Raw genomic sequence first — 21956 nt, forward strand, 5'->3', positions numbered from 1 at the left:
AGGAGGGCTTAAATACAGGACTGCCCCTTTAAAAATGGGACATCTGGTCCCCTAACCTGATGACACCCCAGTTCACAGCAAAAATTCTTGTTAGTCCCTAAATGCATTACCCTGCACTTTATACTATTAAAGTTAATTCAATTTCTATTACTCCAGTCCTCATAGTCATCCAGTTCTTCCAGTATCATCCTCTGTATTGATGACGCCTATCAGCTTTGTTAGACTCATGCTCTGGTGACCCTGAGTCTCCATAAATTGTGTCCCTGACCAAGCATGGAGAGGACCCAACCTCAGTAAGACCAAGCAGGTTAAGAATATTGGCCAGACAGCATTCCTAAATGTCAAGGCACTGAAGAAGAAACATCAAAACACACAACTCTGCTCTCAGATCCAGTATTCAACTGATTTCACAAGCAGAAGTGTTTTGGGTTTTTTTGTATTTTTTTTAAGCTATGTGCCCCTTTGCCCCAGTAAAAGCAGAGATCAGCATACTGTCACTATAGATAAGAAGCACTTCAAGGGAAAACAGGGGGATCTTTATTCCTGTGGACCTACTGGAACATCCAAGCTACATGGACCAAATGATCATCTGCAGTCACCAATTCTGATACCTCCAGAACAGAATTCACCTGCAAGATGACTGCCTTCAAATCAAACAGCACCAAAAGCTGCCCTTTCCTTGGAGTCTTAACTGTGAAATTATTCCCAGTTCACACTAACAGTAGAGGTAGATGGTGGACTCAGTATGCAGATATGAGGGCAGCAAGGGTTGCTGCAGGAACAGAATGGGTCTAAAAAAATCTCAGAACTATAATGAGTCAACCCTAAAGTTCCCTCCACCCCAGACATAATGGTGTGGTGGTAACAGCTACTCATATTCCAAGGTCTTATTTTGTTGCCCTGATTCACAGATGCTATATGGCCAGGCAGCAAAACCTCTTCTAAGTAAGCATTTTCAGCCAGCTTGTTTCCTCCTGGGCCTGGGAATAAAGGCAACACAAAGATTCTTCAAGGCAGACCAGACAACAGATGTATTGATCACATAAATTTTGGTAACAAGAGCACCCTCTTGAAATCTGATTTCTTGCCATCATCATCCATGGTTTTCTACGAAAAGTCAATTATAGAAAGATTCTTTTCTTTCTAGTGTTTAATATTAAAAATTTGTATATGTACAACAAACACATTCACCCCTTCTGTAAGGGGAGAGAGAGGGAACTTGAAGGAGAAGATTCTGCAACCTACTTAGACCAGGGGGGCGGGGGAGGGAAGGAACTGAGGAATTACAGGGTGAGTCCTTCATTATATAGTTTCTAGAACATTTGGGTCTGTGCCCCAGGTGCTCCATTGTCCCCAATAACTGCTGTGGAATCACTGCACTGCCCATGCAAGAGTGTGCGAGCCAACTTCAGAATGGGGGATCAATTAAAAACAATTCATGAAGAATATATTCCACTTTAAAAATACAAACATTCACACTCATTACAGATGGCTTAAGATGACAAAACACCGAACAAGTAGTTTGCATACTGCATGTAATTTGTGAACCCACAAAAGAAAATTACCGTTATCCCATGATCAGCTTACCACGTCCACAATATGGCTGCCCAGGGACAAATTCTACAGCATTCACCCAGTCTTCAGCACCTGCTCCTGTAGCTGCCAGATCTGTATCTTCAACGTCAGTCTCACCAGTGCTTGCTTCAAGTGCTTCAGGGAGAGACGGGAGGTCCGAAGATGCTGATGGATAAGTTTTTGCAGCTGGATTCACAGTAGTCACTTCTTCCCGCTTCAATGGCTTGGTATGTTCATATCTAACAAATTAAATGCCACATGTGAACTCAGTAAGAAGTCACCCATACAATAGCCTTGTACAAAGGACTGATATGCAAGTACAGGGAGATGGAGTCACTGAGGCATAATACCAGAGGTGCCCTAGATATCCCAGAGCTAGATGAGAAAAGTGACCCTTTACATAAACAGATACAGTTTACTTTAAAAGCTACCAGCACTGTTTAAGGGGACAGTAGCTATTGGTGATTTTGCAGGAGATTAAGCAGTCCACAGCAAATTTGCCTGTGTGCTTCTTACAACTGCTTATTTCAACCATATCTGAAGCTGGCCCTTTCAAAGCATATGCAGGTATGCCATTATTGAATACTTTCTACTTGCTCAACATTTCATCATTGTGCCTCATTCAGATAGCCTTCTGTCTAACTTCAGACATTAAAAACCAAACAGCTACTTTGACTCAGTAAACATACTTTCACCCGCCCCATCCAAACTCCCCGGCCTTACATCCATGATGAACACAAAAGGTGGCACTATTTACTAATGAGAGCCCTCAATCCCCTATCCACCAAGAGACTGAAAATGTTGCTTCCTTAGAAGTCCAAGTCCTGCCAGCCCTCAGGCTCCACAGACTAGAAAATTAGTTTCATTCGCAGATCTGAGATTTATTTTTCTGTTAATATTTCAGAGATATTTGCCAAAGATTTTTACACTGATGGAAACAGTTAATGAAGAAGATCCAATTGTTAAAATATAAAAGGCGGAGAAGTGCTCAGCCTGACTGGAGAGGGTGTCCTAGTTCGGTGTAAATCAGTAACATTCTCAAAGGAAAGTCAACCATGCCTCTCAGCATGGTTCCCTTACTCTTTCAATTGACAATCTTAAGCCTTCACACCTACGCACATCTTCAAATGGATGATGACTAAGTGGTATAGGCCAGCATATTAAAATGGCTGTTCAGAGATTTCCCCAGGTTTACATTTATATAATAGTAATTCCACTATCCATGAGAGAGAAAAAAAGATTAGATTTTGTACTAGGTTTTATTTTGAGAACAGTGTTTCTGCAGTGTGCAACTGTACACAATCATGCTATAAATATTTGACTATATGCAGGTGTCAATAACTAGGGTGTTAAGTCAGAGACTTAGAGTAGTCTGAAGTTTATTCAATTTATGACTGTTTAGCCTTGCTAAACCCGGTCCACACTGGGACAATTTCAAAATCCTTTGCATGCACACTCCTCTTGTTGGAGAGTTACAGGCCTCTTATTTTAAGTAAGTTAAGTTTACATGAGCAAGTTCGCATCTGTTTGCGCAGACAATACTTTACATGCCTCGCTACTATACTTCAAAGTTATATTCCCTAGAAAGGGCCTCAAAAGTGTCACATGCTCACTTTTCAACAGCTATGAGTACAATCAGAAGCACTGCTGAAAGGGGAAATCGGTTATTTCTGAAGACAACGACCCACTTACCAAGTGTAACTGATTATCTCACCAGCCCTGTCAGTTTGAAAGTCATCTAGATTTTGACAAATATATCTAATTATGCAATTATTAGATTTGAACTCTGCTTGTGTCTGAACAATGGTCTCCTCCCTCCCTTTGCTGTTTATTCCTGCTGTGAAGTAAGCAATACATTTGAGATATCACTGTAGGACTCAGCAAAAGGGAGGAGGTGGGCTGTGAAGGAGAGATTCTTATTAAAACAATTTGGCAGTTTCAATGGAATATAGGAAAATATTGCTCAAGTTTTATTTTATCTCTTATTTTCTCCCATTAATAGACATCCTCTGTTGAGTCTTCCACACTGGAACTTGAGGATGAAAGCCCCTCTTTCAAAGAAGTAACATTCAGCAATATTTCCTTACCGGCAACGATCTCCGTAAGCACAGCATCCTCGCTGATAATACCTGCACACCATAGCAGACTGACTTGTGGAGAGATCATGGGAGTAACGGCAGTTGTTCCCTTCCTTGCAAACCCCATGCATGAAATACCTGCAAGACAGACGATTACAGAAGTGAACCAATGAAGAGAGCTGTTCAGATTAGGATTTTCAGATATATTACCATCCAAAGTAAATGTAAATTAAGTGAAAGCAATGTTGAATTAATAAGAACTTCAGTAGTAAAGAGTGATGAGCTCTTGGACCACATGCCACTGTAAGGCTATAAATAAAGTTTAAATGAAGGTGGTTAAGAGTAAATCATGGTGAGAGGTACCCCATTTTAAATGCACTTTGGCTGTACTTTTAAATTTAAGATTATGTTGTTAGACTGCCAAGCAGAAAAAAAAGCCAGTGAGCCACACGCTGCCCCGACACTCTGGTGCAAAGGGTAGCAAAACCCAGAAGAAGGAAAGTGGAACACCAATTCTGTGAGGAGAGTAGCAGTTTATTCTCTCACTTTGACCCAGGTACCACAGAAGCCCACCGATGGCTCTGTGCCACGGCAAAGCCAGGGGGCTGAAATCTACCTGAAAGATACTGTTTGTTCAACCAGCTGTAACACCACCTCTAATAATGCAAGCTCTATCACTAAGGCCTTCAGTGCTGTCACTGACAAGACCACATCAGCAAAGTTTCTGAAGGAGCTAAGCTGCCATAGTGAAGTCAGGATCCGAAGGAACCTTGCAGAGGTACTCTGCCTCAATAGTATGCTTCTGCTGCCGGCAAGCGTCATGAAATCAGCACTAGTTTTGGGCCATCAGTGAATTCAGATAGCTGAACTCTGGCAATCCTGCTCCTTACTGGATGATTTGGAAGAAACTGAGGATACGTCTATACTTACCTCCGGGTTCAGAGGTAAGCAGTCGATCTTCTGGGATCGATTTATCGCATCTTGTCTAGACGCAATAAATCGATCCCGGAAGTGCTTGCCGTCGACACCAGTACTCCTGCTCCGCGAGAGGAGTACGCGGAGTCGACGGGGGAGCCTGCCTGCTGCGTGTGGACCCGCAGTAAGTACCTTGTAGTTCGAACTAAGGTACTTCGACTTCAGCTACGTTATTCACATAGCTGAAGTTGCGTATCTTAGTTGGAACTGGGGGGTGAGTGTGGACCAGCCCTGAGCTTCCTACCCCATATAGATAGTGAAGCTCTTCATGCAACCTTTAAAGATAATGTTCAAAGTTAGCCTAAATAGTGTAAACAAAATTCACTTGAATATCATGGTTATAATTAAACTTAACGCAACATTGTTCTTGAGATTCAGAAGTCAGAAAAGGCAAAGTTCTGACTGCATAACAGTCACATTGGACATATTTTAGAATACCATATATGGTGCTTACTTATGCCTACATATGTCCCTGAAAGGCAGCTTGAGATAACATTATGGCTCAAACTGTAAATACAAGTATAGATTCATATTCAAGATACTAGAAATTGAGTCATGACACAAGTGTTCAGATTCCAAAGTGAGCATTTATAAATTTATATTAAGGTAAGATAATCTTTAAATTTAGCTGGAAGCAATAAGCTAAACAGAACACATTATTACATCCTGAGAGACTGAACTGGAAAAAATAGCAACTCGAACGTCTTCCATTTTATAAGTAAAGTTGCTTCTCAAATTTAGCTATCAGAAACTCTTGACAACTATACTGATTTCAATATATTGAATATTTTTGAGAAAGTCAATAAACTAGAAATGTTCAAGAGAGGGTGTAAATTTGAGAAAACACACCCCACCCACAATTTACCATCTCAGGATCAAAATATACAAGTTGGTTTATAGCAATGAACCCTCGTACGATCCTTCAACAAAGACCGATTTAGTCATTTTACCTAGGGTGCCCCTGAATTCTAAGTTAGTCCTAATGACACACTGCCTTGTAGCAACAGCTGTTTCTGAAGGGCTGGAATTGCACATACATGGAGAACTAATTAATTTTGTTGTAATGTGATTTAAATACAGATTCTTGGTGGCCTTTCAAGTTTTAACTATGTTTTATGAAACTTATGTGATCATCAAGGTCTGTGGGAGATTCTGCTGATGTGTCAAATGGAAATTAGCACAGTTGGAATTAGTAGTTGGACCAAGCAGATTTCTTTAGGAGCCCCTCCATCCCCAATTCCCAGCATGAAGGCTAGACTCCATCTTTAAGCCAGTCTTCTTTCTGCCTCCTAATAAGCAGAACTGGCTTGAAAAGCTATGTGAGACACAATAGCACATGGAGAGAAACTAAAAATATACTCAAAACTCAACTGAGTAATTTGGATGGCCAGGACTGAGGCCAGAGTGGAATATGTGAACTGACCAGAGTCGAACTGGAAGAGGCTACCAGGAAAGGTTATGAGTGTGTACAACTGTAACTGTCGGTTCTTCAATAACTCCATATTAAGCACCAAAATGATTCAAGTTCTGGAATTCATCTTGTTAAGCCAGGAAAGCCCAAACTTGTCAGATGCCAAGCACCCTCAACTCCCATTGAAGTTGGGAGAGAACACAATATCTTGCAGGACCAAGTCTCAGGTTTCTACCAAAGATTTTTTTGAAATTGGATTTTAAAAGTGATCCCTTGCACACTGAAGAGGGTCATTTAATCCCACAAGAGAAAGCTTGTCACACAGCAGTGGCCAAGACTTGTATCAGCACAATTTGGAACATGGAGGATGTAAGTAGCCAGCTGATTCACGCTCCACTTCTGTGAAACCTGTTTAGAAATGAAGATATGGCAATCAAACACAGTGAGATGGTCCTCCTATATTCTACAGCATATTGGACATAAATTCTGCAGACATTTCAAATGCCTGCTGCAATGTAAAATGAAAAAGCACAAACACAAGCCCCACTTCCACCCCAGTGAAAGACTTTGCTTATAAATTTTGAATGGTTGGCGTTGTCCTTAGACTATTTTCCTCACTTTATTTTATTATGAGCCAAATGCCCCACCATGCTCCAGAAGTAGTTCACACTCCATCTGCAATCCACATGCATATCACCCATTGAGCCGGACCTCTACTTCACAAGACTTAACGTAGTGTTAGCCTTTTTTGACTGCAACTGTGCAGTAGAAGTTTTTCTGAAAACTATCCACAGTGACTCCAAGATCTCTTTCTTGAGTGGTAATAGCTAATTTTGGACTCATCATTGTATATGTATAGTTGGGATTATGCTTTCAAGTGTGCATTACTTTGCATTTATCAACACTGATTTCATCTGCCATTTTGTTGTCCAGTCAGTCACCGTTTTGTGAGATCCCCCTGTAACTCCTTGCCGTCTGCTTTGGACTTACCGATCTTGAATAATTTTGTACTGTCTGCAAACTTTGCCACTTCACTGTTCAACATGTTCATTAATGACATAGAAACGAAACTGAACTGCACATATCAGAGTACAGAGCCTTGGGTGGATTGCACTGTTCACCTCTCTGCACCATGAAAACTGACTATTTATTCTTACCCTTTGTTTCCTATCTTTTAACCAGTTACTGATCCATGAGAGGACCATCCCTCTATCCCTTGGTTATTAAGCTTCCTAAAAAACCTTCAATGAGGTACTTTCTCAAAGGCTTTCTGAAAATTCAAGTACACTACATCAAGTAGGTCACCCTTATCTACATACTTGCTGACTCACTCAAAATAATACTAACAGATGGGTTGAAACTATAGTAAAGAAAAGAATGATTAGACACATACATAAACTCAAATTGTTGGGGAAGAGTCAACATGGCTTTTGTAAAAGGAAATCATGCCTCACCAATTTGTCCGGTACTGAAGTTAGGCTCACTGGCCTGTAATTATGAGGATCACCTCACCGACATTGCATTAGTTCCCTTCTAGTCATCTGTTGCAGAGGCTTGTTTCAGCAGTAGGTTACAGACTACAGTTAGTGGTTCTGCAATTCCATATTTGAGTTCCTTCAGAACTCTTGGGTGAATACCATCTGTTCTTGATGACTTATTACTTTTTAAATTTATTAATTTGTTCTAAAAAATCTCTTCTATTGGCACATCATTGTTGGACAGCATTTAGATTTGTCACCCAAAAAAGGATAGCTCTATCTGGGTTTCCTCCTCATATCCTTTGCAGTGGAGACCGAAGCAAAGAATTCATTTAGCTTCTTTGCAATGGCCTTGTTTTCCTTGAGCGCTCCCATAACACTTTGGTCATCTAGTGGCCTCACTGCCTGTTTGCCAGGCTTCCTGCTTCTGAGGTACTTAAAAAATAATTTCTTACTGTTAGTTTGTGTGTCTTTGGCAAGTTGCTTCTCAAATTCTTTATTGGCCTGCCTTCTTATATTTTTACACTTAACCTGCCAGAGTTTGTGAATGTTAATTATTCTCACTAGAATTTGATTCTGAATTTTAAAGGATGCTTTTTTTGCCTCTAATGGCCTCCATTATGCAGCTGTTTAGCCATGGTGACATTCTTTTGGTCCTCCTACCATCTTTTTGATTTGGGGTATACATTTAGTCTGAGCCTCTATTGTGCGTTTAAAGTAGTCTCCATGCTGCTTGCACGCATTTTATCCTTGTGACTGCTCTTTTTAATTTCTGTCTAGCTAGTGTCCTCAGGACTTGTGTAGTTGCCCCTTTTAAATGTCATTGTGGTGAGGTTTTTTGGTATCCCGCCCTCCAAAAAGGATGCTAAGCAAAATTTAATTATATTATGGTCACTATTACTGAGCCGTTCAGCTACAGCTACCTCTTGAACTAGACCCTGTGCTCCACTTAGGACTAAATCAAGAATTGCCTCTCCCCTTGTGGGTTATAGGACTAGTTGCTCCAAGCAGCAGTCATTTATAGTGTCTAGAAATTTTAAAAATAAATAAATATATCTCTGCATCGCGCCCTGAGGTGACTGTCAGTCAATATGAGGGTAGTTGAAATCACCATTATATCGTTTTCTGGTTTTGTATCCTCTTTAACATCCCTTAGCATTTCACAACCGCTGTCATCATCCTGATCAGATGATCTGTAGTATAATCCTACTGCTATAATCTTATTATTCAAGCATAGAATTTCTATCCACAGAGATTCTATGGTACGGTTTGATTCATTTAAGATTTTAATCTTGACACCCCACCCCTTTTTTTTTTTTTTAAAAAGATAAGGCCACTGCTTTAGCAGCATGACCTCTTCACCAATATGACCTCTATCATTCCTATTTGTACTCCATTTCCATTTTTAATTTTTTAAATTTTAAGTATAACCAACTGTGAATTGCCTGGATATAAGACTAAGTATCCTATTGAAGATTTTCACTTAATAGAATTATTTACAACCTTAACTATAGCTTAAAGCTCACCTCAGAAGAGAACAAGTATGTTTGTAACCGACTATTCCAAAAAGTGGTCACCTCCACATTTGAGTGCAGATCGTCATAGTCTTGAATTATAAGTTTATATTTGCTTTTTCGGTAGCTCCTGTTATACATCAAATGTCTTATCAATAGTACAACTATTAGTCAAGTCAATATGCAACATTTCCTTCCCATGGATTTGGAAGGTCTTTCTAATAGATTTGTCTGTTCAAGTACACCTCTACCCAGATATAACGCGACCCGATATAACACGAATTCGGATAGAACGGGGTAAAGCAGCGCTCTGGGGGGCAGGGCTGCGCACTCCGGTGGATCAAAGCAAGTTCAATACAACGCGGTTTCACTATAACGCGGTAAGATTTTTTGGCTCCCGGGGACAGCCTTATACAGGGGTAGAGGCGTATATCAGTTCTGAATTTAGTGTACTTTATTCTGTCTCCAAGTAACTCCATTTTCTTTATTCAGCCACTGCCTTCACCCTTTTCACTTCAGTGACACTGACCTCTATGTGGGCCCTGTGAAAATGGACCTAGTTCCTCTTCAGAGGATGCCCAATGCCAACTAAGGAGAAAATATGTATACAATTGTTATTAGCACCTTTTGACATTTTAAGGTGCTGCCTGGGGTCTGTGCCAATCTTTAAATTCAGAAAGCCACACAAATCTGTCAGATCATGCTAGTTTGTATTAGTTTAGTGTCCTAGGACTCAAAGAAACTTGCATGCTTATTATGAACTAAAAAACCTCTCATTTTATTTCTGAACATACTATCTGTTTTAAGAACAGGAGTACTTGTGGCACCATATTTTTCGTCCTTTTTTCTTATCCACCTGAAAAAGATATTTTTCTATTTGTTTCAGATTAAGTTAACAAGCTAACCAGGCTCCATGGCCACTTCATTGTACTCCAGTAACAGATACCAGGGACAGAATTCGTTAGTTTAACTGAGTTCCCTCTGCTGGCTAGGCAGCTGCTTCTAAAGCACAGATAAACTATCTAAGTTTTCAACAAAGATGGTGAATTGAGAAGTGGGTATATGTGTATACAGATCATTCAAAAGATGTTATGAGCCAGTTTGTATAATTTTTATAGGTAGCAATATAAAACTTCACTAGGATCAAATAAATTGAGTTAGTAGTCCGGGGGGGGGGGGGGGGGCGGGGGGAGAGGAGAGAGACAATAAAGAAGTGTGAGAACACACAAAAACATTTGAAATTAACATTAGAATTCCTAAATCAGAGAATCCAGGTCAATTACAGAGAAATCTACTATAGTCATTCGGACACCCTCTTGGAAAGAATTATTCTTCTAAAAATAGAAGGAAAACACAGTGAGTTTAATAAAGGCTAGTATTCTCCTTTCAAGAAGATAGCATTTCATGGAAGGATCAGAATACTCAGTAAAAACAGTATTTTAAAACAGTTGTTTCATGAGTGCTCTTTATTCAGAAGTGACAATTAATTCCTAAATGGGAGGGTTATATGTTATTCACAAACAAAAAAAACCCCACAAGACTATATTAAAAAACAGATATGTAACTGACAAAATCTAGATATTATAATTTATTACCAAGATACCAAATCATTCACCTAGCCATTGTCTATCTGTTCCCCCCCCCCAAAACAGTTGTTGTTCTTCTGCAAGTCTTACACTGTCTAAGGAAGCAGCCAAACACCCATCAATACTGCTGTTATTAAAAAGAGTGAATGCTAGATTAGTTCTGTTCCATTCCCTTTAAGAACTACCATCCTCCAACAGGTATGCAAGAATTTACTTCAGGTAGAAATGGAAAATTGTTTGTTCTTAACATACAGAACACTTTGTACAAACTACTATAGTGATCTAGCAAGCCATCATATCAGTTTCATTCAAATCCTCCAGTCTGCTTATGGAAAAAAGGACACCGTAATACATATCCTTATCTAAAGATTAAGTTGGGGATGCCTCAAAATAAAAGGGGCAACAGAACCAATATTCATATTGCACTGTGAAAGTGTTGGAAGATATTAACAAATGGTGGTCATTTTCCAGAAAAAGAAAGTTGAGGAGAAACTTATTATAAATATAAAAATGGTATAGTTTAAGTGACAATAGCTCTTAGTACAGTTAAGAATATTTGTTTCTATATTTCTATCATATGGTTTGACAGACTCAGCCATATTTCTTGTAAACTGAGATTAAGAGAAACATTTCATGGGACTCATTAAGAAATTCTACTTTTTAGTTGAGTGCACAAAAAGTACCCCTAGATTTATGGTGCACTGCTTGTAACATTATTACAAACAAGAAACAACCCCACAGTAAGTTTCTGATAATTGGTCAAAGAATCAGTTAACACATAATTTTAACCCCTTCAGTTTTTGTTCCAAAAATACACAAGTGGAAGATCTGCAAAAATGGAATAAAAGGGACAAACTAAGGTTCTTCACCCTGTTCACCTTGTCCTCCTCCCCGCCCCCCCCCCCAATTATCTAATGGACACCATACTTGTAATATACCATGGTTGAGTAATCAACAGATTAACAAATCATGCATTCAAAGGAGGTGAAAACTCAGATGAGTGATAATTTCAAACGCAAGTGACATGAATTTTTTGTCTACCATTCTAGGCACTTTCCACCTTTTTGGATAAAACAATATAATTTACAGTTAGGGTATTCCCTAACTAGCCATAGGTATGAAGAATCTATACTAGAGGTTATAACTGCCCCCCGCCTACCTCCCCCCCCCCAAAAAAAATCAGCAAAAGGTACTACAATAGAACCTGCTTCAAAAAAACATACAAGAATTCAAGCAGAATATTTGTTGGGAGACAGAGTCACACTATTACTAGGAAAGGAAGTAGCTCAAAATACTTGGGTTTGAAGAAATATTCTATAGCTAAGAGAAGGTTTTACTGAAAACTTCAAAGGATGGGAGCATGTCTAAAATATCCTCTACTTGATTAGTTGTAGTCGAGTGGCAGACCAGTTTTCCTTGGAGTGCCTAAGAGGTAATTTAAATTCTCTCTAAGTCAAACACTGAGTTGCTTATGGAAGGCATCCAACTAAAATTTATTTTATGTATTTAAAAAAAAAAATTGTATCCCACTTGTGATCTAGGGCTTGATCCTGCAAGATGGATTAGTCTCATGCTTAAAGTTAAGCAGGTGCTTACCTGCATTGTGACTGGGGTCAGAGAACTGAGCATCTTGCAAGAACAAGCCCCTGGCTGCTGATGGCATATCAAACAGTACTGATGCGCGCACAGTTCAATCTCTTCCCAAGACAAAATTGTTGTGGCACTCCCCCTCTAGAATGAGTTGGGTGCAGCTGATTATCCAACAAAACTTGAAGCGCAACTGTGGCGGGATCCCCAGGGTGCAACCTGAACTGTGGGACCGCTGAGCCCTCTGTCCTCCCAACCTGGGCTCCCTCTCACACTGATGCGTGACAAGCTGCAAACCGCTGCAGGTACTGCACTTACACAGACAGCCACAGGAAGGAACACACCCAGCTGAGTTACATGAATACTTCTTCCAGCCACTCATGAACTAACAATAGAGAGAGGCACCAGCCAATTCACCCAGTTCCCCAGCCTAGGACCTAGAGCTGTACGATCTTACCTTGGTCAGAAGCCTGACCAGTGTAAGTTTATTACCCAGTCCACCCCTCCCTTGACGTGGAGAGGACATGCACCAGCTTTTGTACACTGAGCAAAGGTTTCCCAAACACTTCAAGCAAAATACACTGTTTTTGGTAAAATAGAAAACAGGTTTATTAACTACAAGTGGTACACATGAAAGGACAGAGATGGTTACCAAAGAAAATAAAAATAAGTGCACAATCTAAATCTTAAACCTTATCACACCAGACAGTATTTAGATCAAGCAATGTTCTCACCCCCACTGGATGTTAAAGTCCCTAATACACAGCCTTCTCTCCTGAAGCCTGGACCAGTCTCCTCAGATGATCTTTGTCTTTTCGGCATCCCTGTTGTTTCCAGCGTAGGTGGGCGAGGAGAAAGGCCCTCTCATGTTGCAACTGTTCCTTATTTTATACCCTTGGCCCATGTGCCTGGCAGACACTAACCCAGGCATGTCCTGGTGGGCTTTGCTGAGCCACAGTAAACAAGCAGCCCCCAGGTCACAATGCAGTTCCCCTTATGTGGTGTTTGCATAGTTGAGTCATACAGTTGTAATGAGAACGAGGAGTACTTGTGGCACCATAGAGATTAACAAATTTATTTGGGCATACGCTTCCGTGGGCTAAAACCCACTTCATCGGATGCATGCAATGGAAAATACAGTAGGAAGATATATATACACACACAGAGAGAACATGAAAAAATGGGTGTTGCCATACCAACTATAATGAAACTAATCAATTAAGGTGAGCTATTATCAGCAAGAGAAAAAAAACTTTTGTAGTGATAATCAGGATGGCCCATATCCAACAGCTGACAAGAAGGTGTGAGTAACAGTAGGGGGAAAATTAGCATGGGGAAACAGTTTTTACTTTGTGTAATGACCTATCCACTCCCAATTGTAATGGGCGGTCAACACCCACCTGGCTAAGGATCCTTTGTCTGCCACTAGCAAACTTACAGCATATTTCGGTAACAATACAGCACAATCTCATAATTGTATTCACACTAGTGATAAACCTATTTAGACAAAACAGGTTTCAGCAGATTAGGACCTTTCATAGGATAACTCACATGGCATGCTTTGTATGAAATATCACAGCCATATATGAATGATGAATATGGGGGCTACAGGGTGTCATTCTGAGGTACAGAGTGTCATGGTAACTGTCAAGGTTCCTTCCCCACTCTGAACTATGGGGTACAGATCTGGGGACCTGCATGAAAGACCCCCTAAGCTTATTTTTTACCAGCTTAGGTTAAAACTTCCAAAGCACAAATTCCTTTCTAGCTTTAGTGTCACTGCCACCACCAAGTGATTTAAACAAACATTTAGGGAGGGCCACTTGGAGTCCTACCTTCCCCAAATATCCCCCCCCAAGCCCTACACCCCCTTTCCTGGGGAGGCTTGAGAATAATATCCTCACCAATTGGTACAGGTGAACACAGACCCAAACCCCTTGGATCTTAAGAACAATGAAAAATCAATCAGGTTCTTAAAAGAAGAATTTTAATTAAAGAAAAGGTAAAAGAATCACCTCTGTAAAATCAGGATGGTAAATACTTTACAGAATAACAAAAGATTCAAGAACACAGAGGATTTTCCCTCTAGGCAAAACCTTAAAGTTACAAAAACAGGGATAAACCTCCCTCTTAGCATAGGGAAAATTCACAAGCTAAAACAAAAGGTAATCGAACGCATTTCTTTTCTGCTATTACTTACTATTTCTGCAAGACTAGATGCTTAGTTCAGATATACTTAAGAAGATGTAATTTCCCTGCCTGGTTTCTTGGCTGGCTCCGAGAGACACAGACCAAAACTTTCCCCCACAGATTTGAAAGTATCTTCTCCCCTTATTGGTCCTTTTGGTCAGATGTCACCCAGGTTATCTGAGCTTCTTAACCCTTTACAGGTAAAAGAGGAATTAACCCTTTACAGGGTAAAGAGGGATTTTATGCTACCCTTAGCTGTATGTTTATGACAGTAACCATTACTCCTTTCATTTCCATCCATACACATTTCAGTGACAAACCTAACATAAAAAAAGAACACAGATCTACAGGGCATATAGTCTTACACAGAGAAGGTATTAAGATAGATGCAGTTCCACTATAAAATTCCAAAGCAACAACTAGAAACCTTTACCACAATCTGTAAAGCAGAGGGAGGGTTCCCTATACCCAAGTCTTGAATCTCTGTGGATAACCATCCCAAAGTTTCACACAGTACTGAAGTGTTGCTGACAACACAACAACTCATCTAGAATAGTTATCTAGAATATTTCAACCTTGTTTCTTCCTCCTCCTGCTCTCTAACATCAAAATATTAAAACCTTAAGAATCTTCCCGTCTTTGCTTCAATATTACATTTTGTACCATGGATTGAGAACATCTACCTAATAGCTGATATCCATCTGAGGTTAAGCTCTTCAACATGATGCAAGAGATTAAAACATCCGTCAGAGCAAACTACTTGCTCTGGACTTCCTTAGGGTAGGAGAAGCATTTCTCATGAGTATTTAAGATCAAAGAAGTTGCTTCTTGAGGCAAGCCAGTAATCATCTTTGTTTAGTAAGACTATTATGTCCTGTCACATTTCATGGTAAGATTCAGGCTTGTTTTACTAGAACTAAAATAAAATTTCAGAGCACGAACCAAGCCTTTTTACCCCAACTAACCTACAATAAAAACCTCTCAAAGCAATGGCAATAAAAATTCTCTACTACTCCCTATTAGCAAATTGAACTTAGGCAAACTATTCTTTTCACACGTTTGCAAAAGCTTGGAAATGCAATGTACATTTAGCTTTAAAAATCAAGAAATTCACCAGAAAAAAAAAAATCAATCAGGTAACTAGCAAGTTACTGAAACAGAATGAATTCCTCCCCAACACTCTTTGCATCATCACTCATCCACAGCTAATATCACACTTTTTCTGCAAAGCTTGCATTAGAGCACATCAGGTTAGCAGTTATCAAAGAGCAACTTTTGATAGCCTACTATTAACTTGTGGTTGCATGCCTCTGATAAGCTGTATAATTCCAGGGCTATTTCTACTACACTCAACAAAATTCTGTGGGCTTGAATACCTGTATATACTAGTAATTATGTATGGTCATTAGGCTGGGCAATATTGACACTGATAGGTGTGATACTTAGGTATCATGGCAGCAAGTGCTTTCAAAATGACATGACTAGATAACTCATCCATTCATCTGAGCGAATTGCAAACAAGAACGAACACACACCAGATCACTAGTTTATTTAATTTCATGTAACCAGCTTGGCCTTCAGAAATTAATAGGCTACATTCTGTATATTGAAGACAAACTGTTTCCTTCTCTTCCAGTCCACTTAGTACATAGCTAGGCACAGTTCTCTGCCATTTCTCCTCCTGCTGCTTCACATTCAACAGCTCCACACTGAGTCTATAAGCATGTTCAACTGCCTTTGAGATTAATGGGAGTTTCACTTGTGAATAGAGTAGAGTAGACCCAATAGTCCATGCTAAACTTACAAAAATGTGCCAGCCAGCCCTCAATACCCCCACAAAATTCAACATTTTTTTTCCCACTATGTAATCTTATCAGATTTGGGATTCCTTCCATTAGCGGTGCTCCAAAATATCTACACTAATAGCACAAATGACACAACCTCTTACCTTCCAAGGAGTCAGGCATGTCCTGGCTCACATTGTTTTAAACAGACCAGTTTTCCAGCTTGCCAGTTCTCTTACAGGACCTAGCTTTCCTTGTCCAAATAGTCACATCATTTTACTGCTCGCCATCACTCAGAATGGAGATATACAATTCTAAATATCAGCACCATTTATAATAGCAGGCTGTAGACACTCCAAGCCACTTTCAAACGAGCAAACTTCTGAAACATGGTCAGCCAGCTTCCTAGCTAGCTTCTTACAGTAGAACCACAAAGTTACAAACACCAGAGTTACGAACTGACCAGTCAACCACAAATCTCATTTTGCAACCTAAAGTATGCAATCAGCAGCAGCAGAGAGGACAAAAGCAAGTACTGTACAATACTAAAAAAATAATGGGAAAGTTAAAAAAAAAAGATTTGACAAGGTAAGGAAACCCTTTCTGTGCTTGTTTCAATTAAATTAAGATGATTAAAAGCAGCCTTTTTCTTCTGCATAGTAAAGTTTCAAAGCTATATCATGTCAATGTTCAGTTGGACACTTCTGAAAGACCAACCATAGTGCTTTGTTCAGAGTTACGAACATTTCAGAGCGATGAACAACCTCCATTCAGGAGATGTTTAACTCTGAGGTTCCACTGTATTACTTTCAGATAATGGTTTTAATATTTGAGGGTGCGTTTGCTCTACTAGAAGAATATACAGGAGAAGAGACAGATGATATGTGATTCAAAGCTAGAATTTGTTCTTTATACTTCCCTCCCAATAGTTCTCTATTTTACCTCCCCAAGTGGTTTGGAATATTTTTTACTATAGTATATTAAATATGTCCATTTTAATTGCAATTCAGCACAGATTTTGCCCACAAGCTGAGCAGCTCCTTAATTATGCTTCCGTATAACTTGACATTTTTACTTTCTAAACAACGGATTTTATTTAAATGTTTAGATCAAACTCTTGACAGTTTTTCTCTTGCTAATTTCTAAAAGCCTGATATCATTACTTAATGTTTTCTAGTAGAGTCAGCAGTTGACTTTCAAGACAGGAAATTATTTGTCTCTGTCAAAATACTCTTCAGTTTTCTGTGAGTTTTTTTGGTAATCCCACTTATAACATTTTACTGTCACTTATTTAACTACGTGTCAAATTGTCACACCCCTACTTTAACGAAACAAGTGTTGTATGTTCCACTTACAATTAGATTTTAAAGTCAGCAAAACTGAAAAATTAGCTTGTGAAATGAAATCTAATTCTTATGCTGAGAGGGGAGAAATGTAACTACAATAACATCCACTCATATCAATTCTGATTATCAGAACAAAACATTAAGGATTAAAGAGCCAGAGAAAATTTTCATAGACCTGCTCATGACTGAACTGTCATCCTGCATATCTTATTATCAGAATGTGATTATAAACTCTTCAAGTGAGGAACCTGAAGCATCTTTGTGGTTTGTAAAGCTCTATGTACACTTACAGAATTATTGTTATTAATAGGCAAAACACTCCAAGCTACACTCTCTGATAGCAGCTGCAATGTTGCATGTCTTCTAACTTAGAGAATGGGCACACAGCTCTTTTGTTTAATTGCTGTACAAAGCAACGAGGCATAGGGTATTGCAGAATGACATGATCTACTTCTTAATCCAAGAGAGGGATACTTTTTTTAATCTTTGCAATGTCCAACATATTTATATGCCAAGAAATTAGAAGGCTGAGCCCAGATATGAGCTTGAATTTTCATTTTGATGTGTGATACTGTAGTACTTGAATTATTGCAGACTGCAGTATGACCTGATTTTTACCTTAATTATTGTGAATGATCAAAACAGCAATATTTCATATTTACTTCTACTTGCAAGCATCCCTACAATATATGGTTCAAAAGTGGCCCATCCTGCCAATCTTGCCCTGTAGAGTTTATGATTTGCAGATTTCTGTACACTGAGAAAGTCTCAGCACAATGTGTCAAACCTCTGTGTATCTGATGGTCCTGCAGAAATAAAATAAGCTTGAAGGAAGCAAAATTATATAAAGTTAAATAAAAGAATCATACAGTGTAACAAAGATCTTCATAATGTACTGCAAAAGTGAGAAATTTCCCTACTTTTTTGTAGCTTTCTCCTGTGTCCTTGTTTAATAAATGTCAAGCTTTGGGCAGGTCAGCCATAAATCCAATATTTTAGTAAATGCTACATTATTTATATCTGGAATTCAGAATGTAAGGCTCCCACATTTTTACACTTCCTGCATTTATCATCTTCTTTGGAACATCACTGTGGGTCTTCCACATTGTGTTCTGACAGCTATGTGCATCCACCATTGGTGGGATATAATCCCACACAAAGAAACAGTTCCTGTCGTCTAACCAAGAACAGCCAATTGGCTCAACTATAGTAATTTCTCCATGCAAATACCTGCCTAGACACTTTAAAGAGATCCTCAGAATAGATCATTCCCACAATTGAACCAGGTAAACCAGCAGTCAGGAAGAACACCCTCTCTGTCAACCTTTGCCCACCCATCTGCTGCACCAAGTTCCACCCTTCAGCATTTTCCCTTTGGAAGAAGCTGAAATTAAATGTATTTTACATGAGCTGGTATTTTTTGCTTGGGCAATATCTACTTTTCTCCCACCACTCCAACTTGAATGAAGTAGGATAAGGTCTGCCTCTGATTTAAAAAAAACCCAAACACACTGGCTAAGATTTTTCATCACATCGAGTCATTTGTATTACTTTAGATTTTTGGGTGCCGAGTTTGAGATACCTTAAGAGATCCTGATTTTTAGACTGCAAGCACACCCAACATTTTCTGAAAAGCCAGGCCTCTTTAAGAGGCCTCCAGTTGGACCAGCAAAATCTCTAGTCGCTTTGGCAAATCTGGGTCACTGAGATGTTGGAGGGGAGGGGGGGCGTTTAAAAAAAAAAATCTCCCTCCCTCCCTCGGCCTCAGAAGGCGGATCCGATTCCTCACTCTCGTTTACACGGCAGCGCCCAGAGGGCAGGCAGCTCCAGCTTCTTCACAACAACATACGAAGTTTGAACAATTGTACAGCGGGCCGGCGCCGGCATGGGTGGGGAGCTGCTGGATTAGAGGCGGGGCCCGGTCTGGCGGGGGCCCCCCGGGCACAGTCACGGGGGTGCAAGGCTACACGGAGACGATGCCTCCCTAGCCAGACCGCTGCCCGGGGGGCCCGGACAGAGGCGACGCGGGGTCAGGAATTGGGAAGGAGCCGGCCAGGCTGCAGCCGCCGGGGGACCCAGGCGGGGAAAGGGCAGCAGCCCCGAGGGGTCCCCGGTGTCCCTCCGCTCCCCTGGCAGCGCGTTACCTGCAGGTGACCTGCTTGGTCCAGCCGCCCCCTCCTCCCGACCCCGCTGCAGCCGGCGGCGCGGGGGGCGCGGCTGTGGGGCTGGAGGCCGTGGCCGCTGCTCCCGGTGTTGCCGCTGTTGTTCCCGGAGCCGCAGCCTCCGCCATTACTGTTTATCCCACACAGCGACGGCACCGGAACTTCCGGGAGCACATCCTTCCGGTCAGGCGGGGGAGAGAGGGCGAGGGGACGAGTCGGGAGGGCCTCAGGGGACCCCTGTGGCCCCGCCCCTTTGTTTTGCTCGGGGCGGCGGGGGGCCGCCGGGCAGGCGTAGGCTCCGGAAGAACACACCGTGGTACCGCCCACTCGGAAGGACAACGCTGATTGGTGGTTCGGCTCGTTAGTAACGCCCACTCAGGAGCGCGACGTGCGAGACGGGGAGGGGCGTGGTCACAAGGTCGGTGGGCGGGGCGCTTGGAACCAGTTGGCCACGCCCACTCGCCCGTAGAATGAAAGCCGCGGGAACCCGAGGAGCTTCCCCCCAAGCCCCCTCACTGCCTGGCTCTGGCCGCCTGACCCGAACCCAGGGCAGCAGCGGGACGGGGCTTAGCCCGTGGCTCAAGGGGCTGCCTTAGGCAGTGGCCCCAGTGGCAGGGGCTGGGCTCAGGAGCTGCAGGGCCGTTTGAGGCCCAGCACATCATGTTTGCTGGGGCCCCAGCGTAGCTAACACCCCTGGGGGGGGGTCCCAAAGGAACCTGTGCACGGTGCTGTACACCACAGTATGGTGATGCCACATTGTCAGGCACACAGGTGCAGCAGCCAGACAGGGACCTCACCCTGCCCACAGCATCAGGGAAGCCACCGCCTCAATGGGCACAGAGGCATCACAAGCCTCTCACTCTAGAATTGGGGAGGCACACTGGCCAGCCACTTGGGAAGCCCACATGGCTGCTGCCCCTGCTGTACCTGCTCTGGGCATAAATAGAGGCCTTTAGCCTTTGGGGCTGGCAAGCCAGTAAAGCTGTCATGAGCAATAAATTCCTGCACACAGTGAAACATTCTTGCTCACACACAAAATGTCCACATACACAAGACAACTGAAATGCCCTCAGTGACATGCACACAACTGAAATGTTCTCGGTCTCTCTCTCACACACACACACACCTGAAATGCCCCCAGTGACAATGGATTTCTTCAGTGTTTATAGATGTGCTCTTTGAGTTAGCTCATGTGATGTGCAGGCTTCCTGACCTCTCCCCTCATCTATGCAGATTCAGAAACTTGGGCAAATCTCTTCACAACAGCAAGAGGATTTGCCTAGTATCCCTAGGACCTGAATGGTTCCGCTTCAGAACTCTTCTTTGACCTTTTATATTACATAAGTAATTGGATATGTCAAAGGTCTGAAATGGCTTAAAAGAAAAAAAATAAAAGCTTGAATAGAAGTTCAATAATTTAATGGCATTTGCTCTTTTCAGATAAATTATTGATATTTTAATCCACAGGCTTTTGTTTTTTTCCAGGAGAGGCTGAAATACGGGGGATGTCAATTCCTGTCTGTAATAAATATGTTAAATTTACTGAGTCCATTTACTTCCAAGTTTTATTTTTGAGATGTGCATCGGCAATTCTGTTTCCACAGACATCCATAACCATAAGCACATTCATTTAAGACCACAGAAGCAATCTTATAATCTATGATGGTTTTATAGTGCCCAAATATGTGCTAAGTCCTTCATAGACGATATAAGAAAGCATGGTCCACCCAACAAAGAGTTTACAGTGATGCAACCTAAGAAGTCCAGGTAACAAACTGAAAGGAACAGGGTGAAGAAGGATATGGGTTATAACAATACAGTTATGTGGGCACTTTGTTTATGTACTTGAAAAGATTTCATAATTTGAAAAATATGCAGCTGCAAGAAGGAAAATACTTAAATCAGGGAAGATAAATTCTTTTACCCCAATTATGCTTTGCAAATTAGCTACCCCAGAGAGAATCTGAGTGGCCACTAAGTAAACCTTTCTGCCCAATCCATGTCTTAGTATTATTTATTATTTGTATTATCATAGCGCATGGAAGCCCTAGTCATGGACCATAGCTCTATTGTGCTAGGTGCACAGAACAAAAAGACAATCCCTGCCCCCAAAAACTTACAATCTAAGCAAAAGACGAGAAAAGAGATGGATATAGACAGATCAATGGGGGGAGTACGTGAAAACAATGAGACAATATTATTCAGCATGATAAGCAGTACTCTCAGCACACTAGCAGCCAACTTCTATTCAAACTTTTTTTTTCTTTTTC

At 41.1% G+C, this 21956-nt stretch overlaps 1 protein-coding gene across 2 annotated transcripts in view; it reads right to left on the bottom strand.

Annotated features, from left to right (window-relative positions):
* Positions 1-19986, bottom strand: part of MKRN1 (makorin ring finger protein 1) — a 31170-nt gene extending 11184 nt beyond the window's left edge. Inside the window, exons 1-3 of one of the 2 annotated variants that reach the window (XM_054033763.1) lie at positions 19669-19986; positions 3663-3791; positions 1588-1814 (exon numbers count right to left, since the gene is read on the bottom strand). In XM_054033763.1, coding sequence (XP_053889738.1) covers positions 1588-1814; positions 3663-3791; positions 19669-19814 — 502 coding nt within the window. In that variant the 5' untranslated portion in view covers positions 19815-19986. The remainder of the gene's footprint in view (positions 1-1587; positions 1815-3662; positions 3792-19668) is intronic. The other variant, XM_054033772.1, reaches the window with a different exon arrangement.
* Between the last annotated feature and the right edge of the window lie 1970 nt (positions 19987-21956).

Source organism: Malaclemys terrapin, chromosome 1 (assembly GCF_027887155.1).
Source record: "Malaclemys terrapin pileata isolate rMalTer1 chromosome 1, rMalTer1.hap1, whole genome shotgun sequence".
Taxonomy (NCBI): Eukaryota; Metazoa; Chordata; order Testudines; family Emydidae; genus Malaclemys; species Malaclemys terrapin.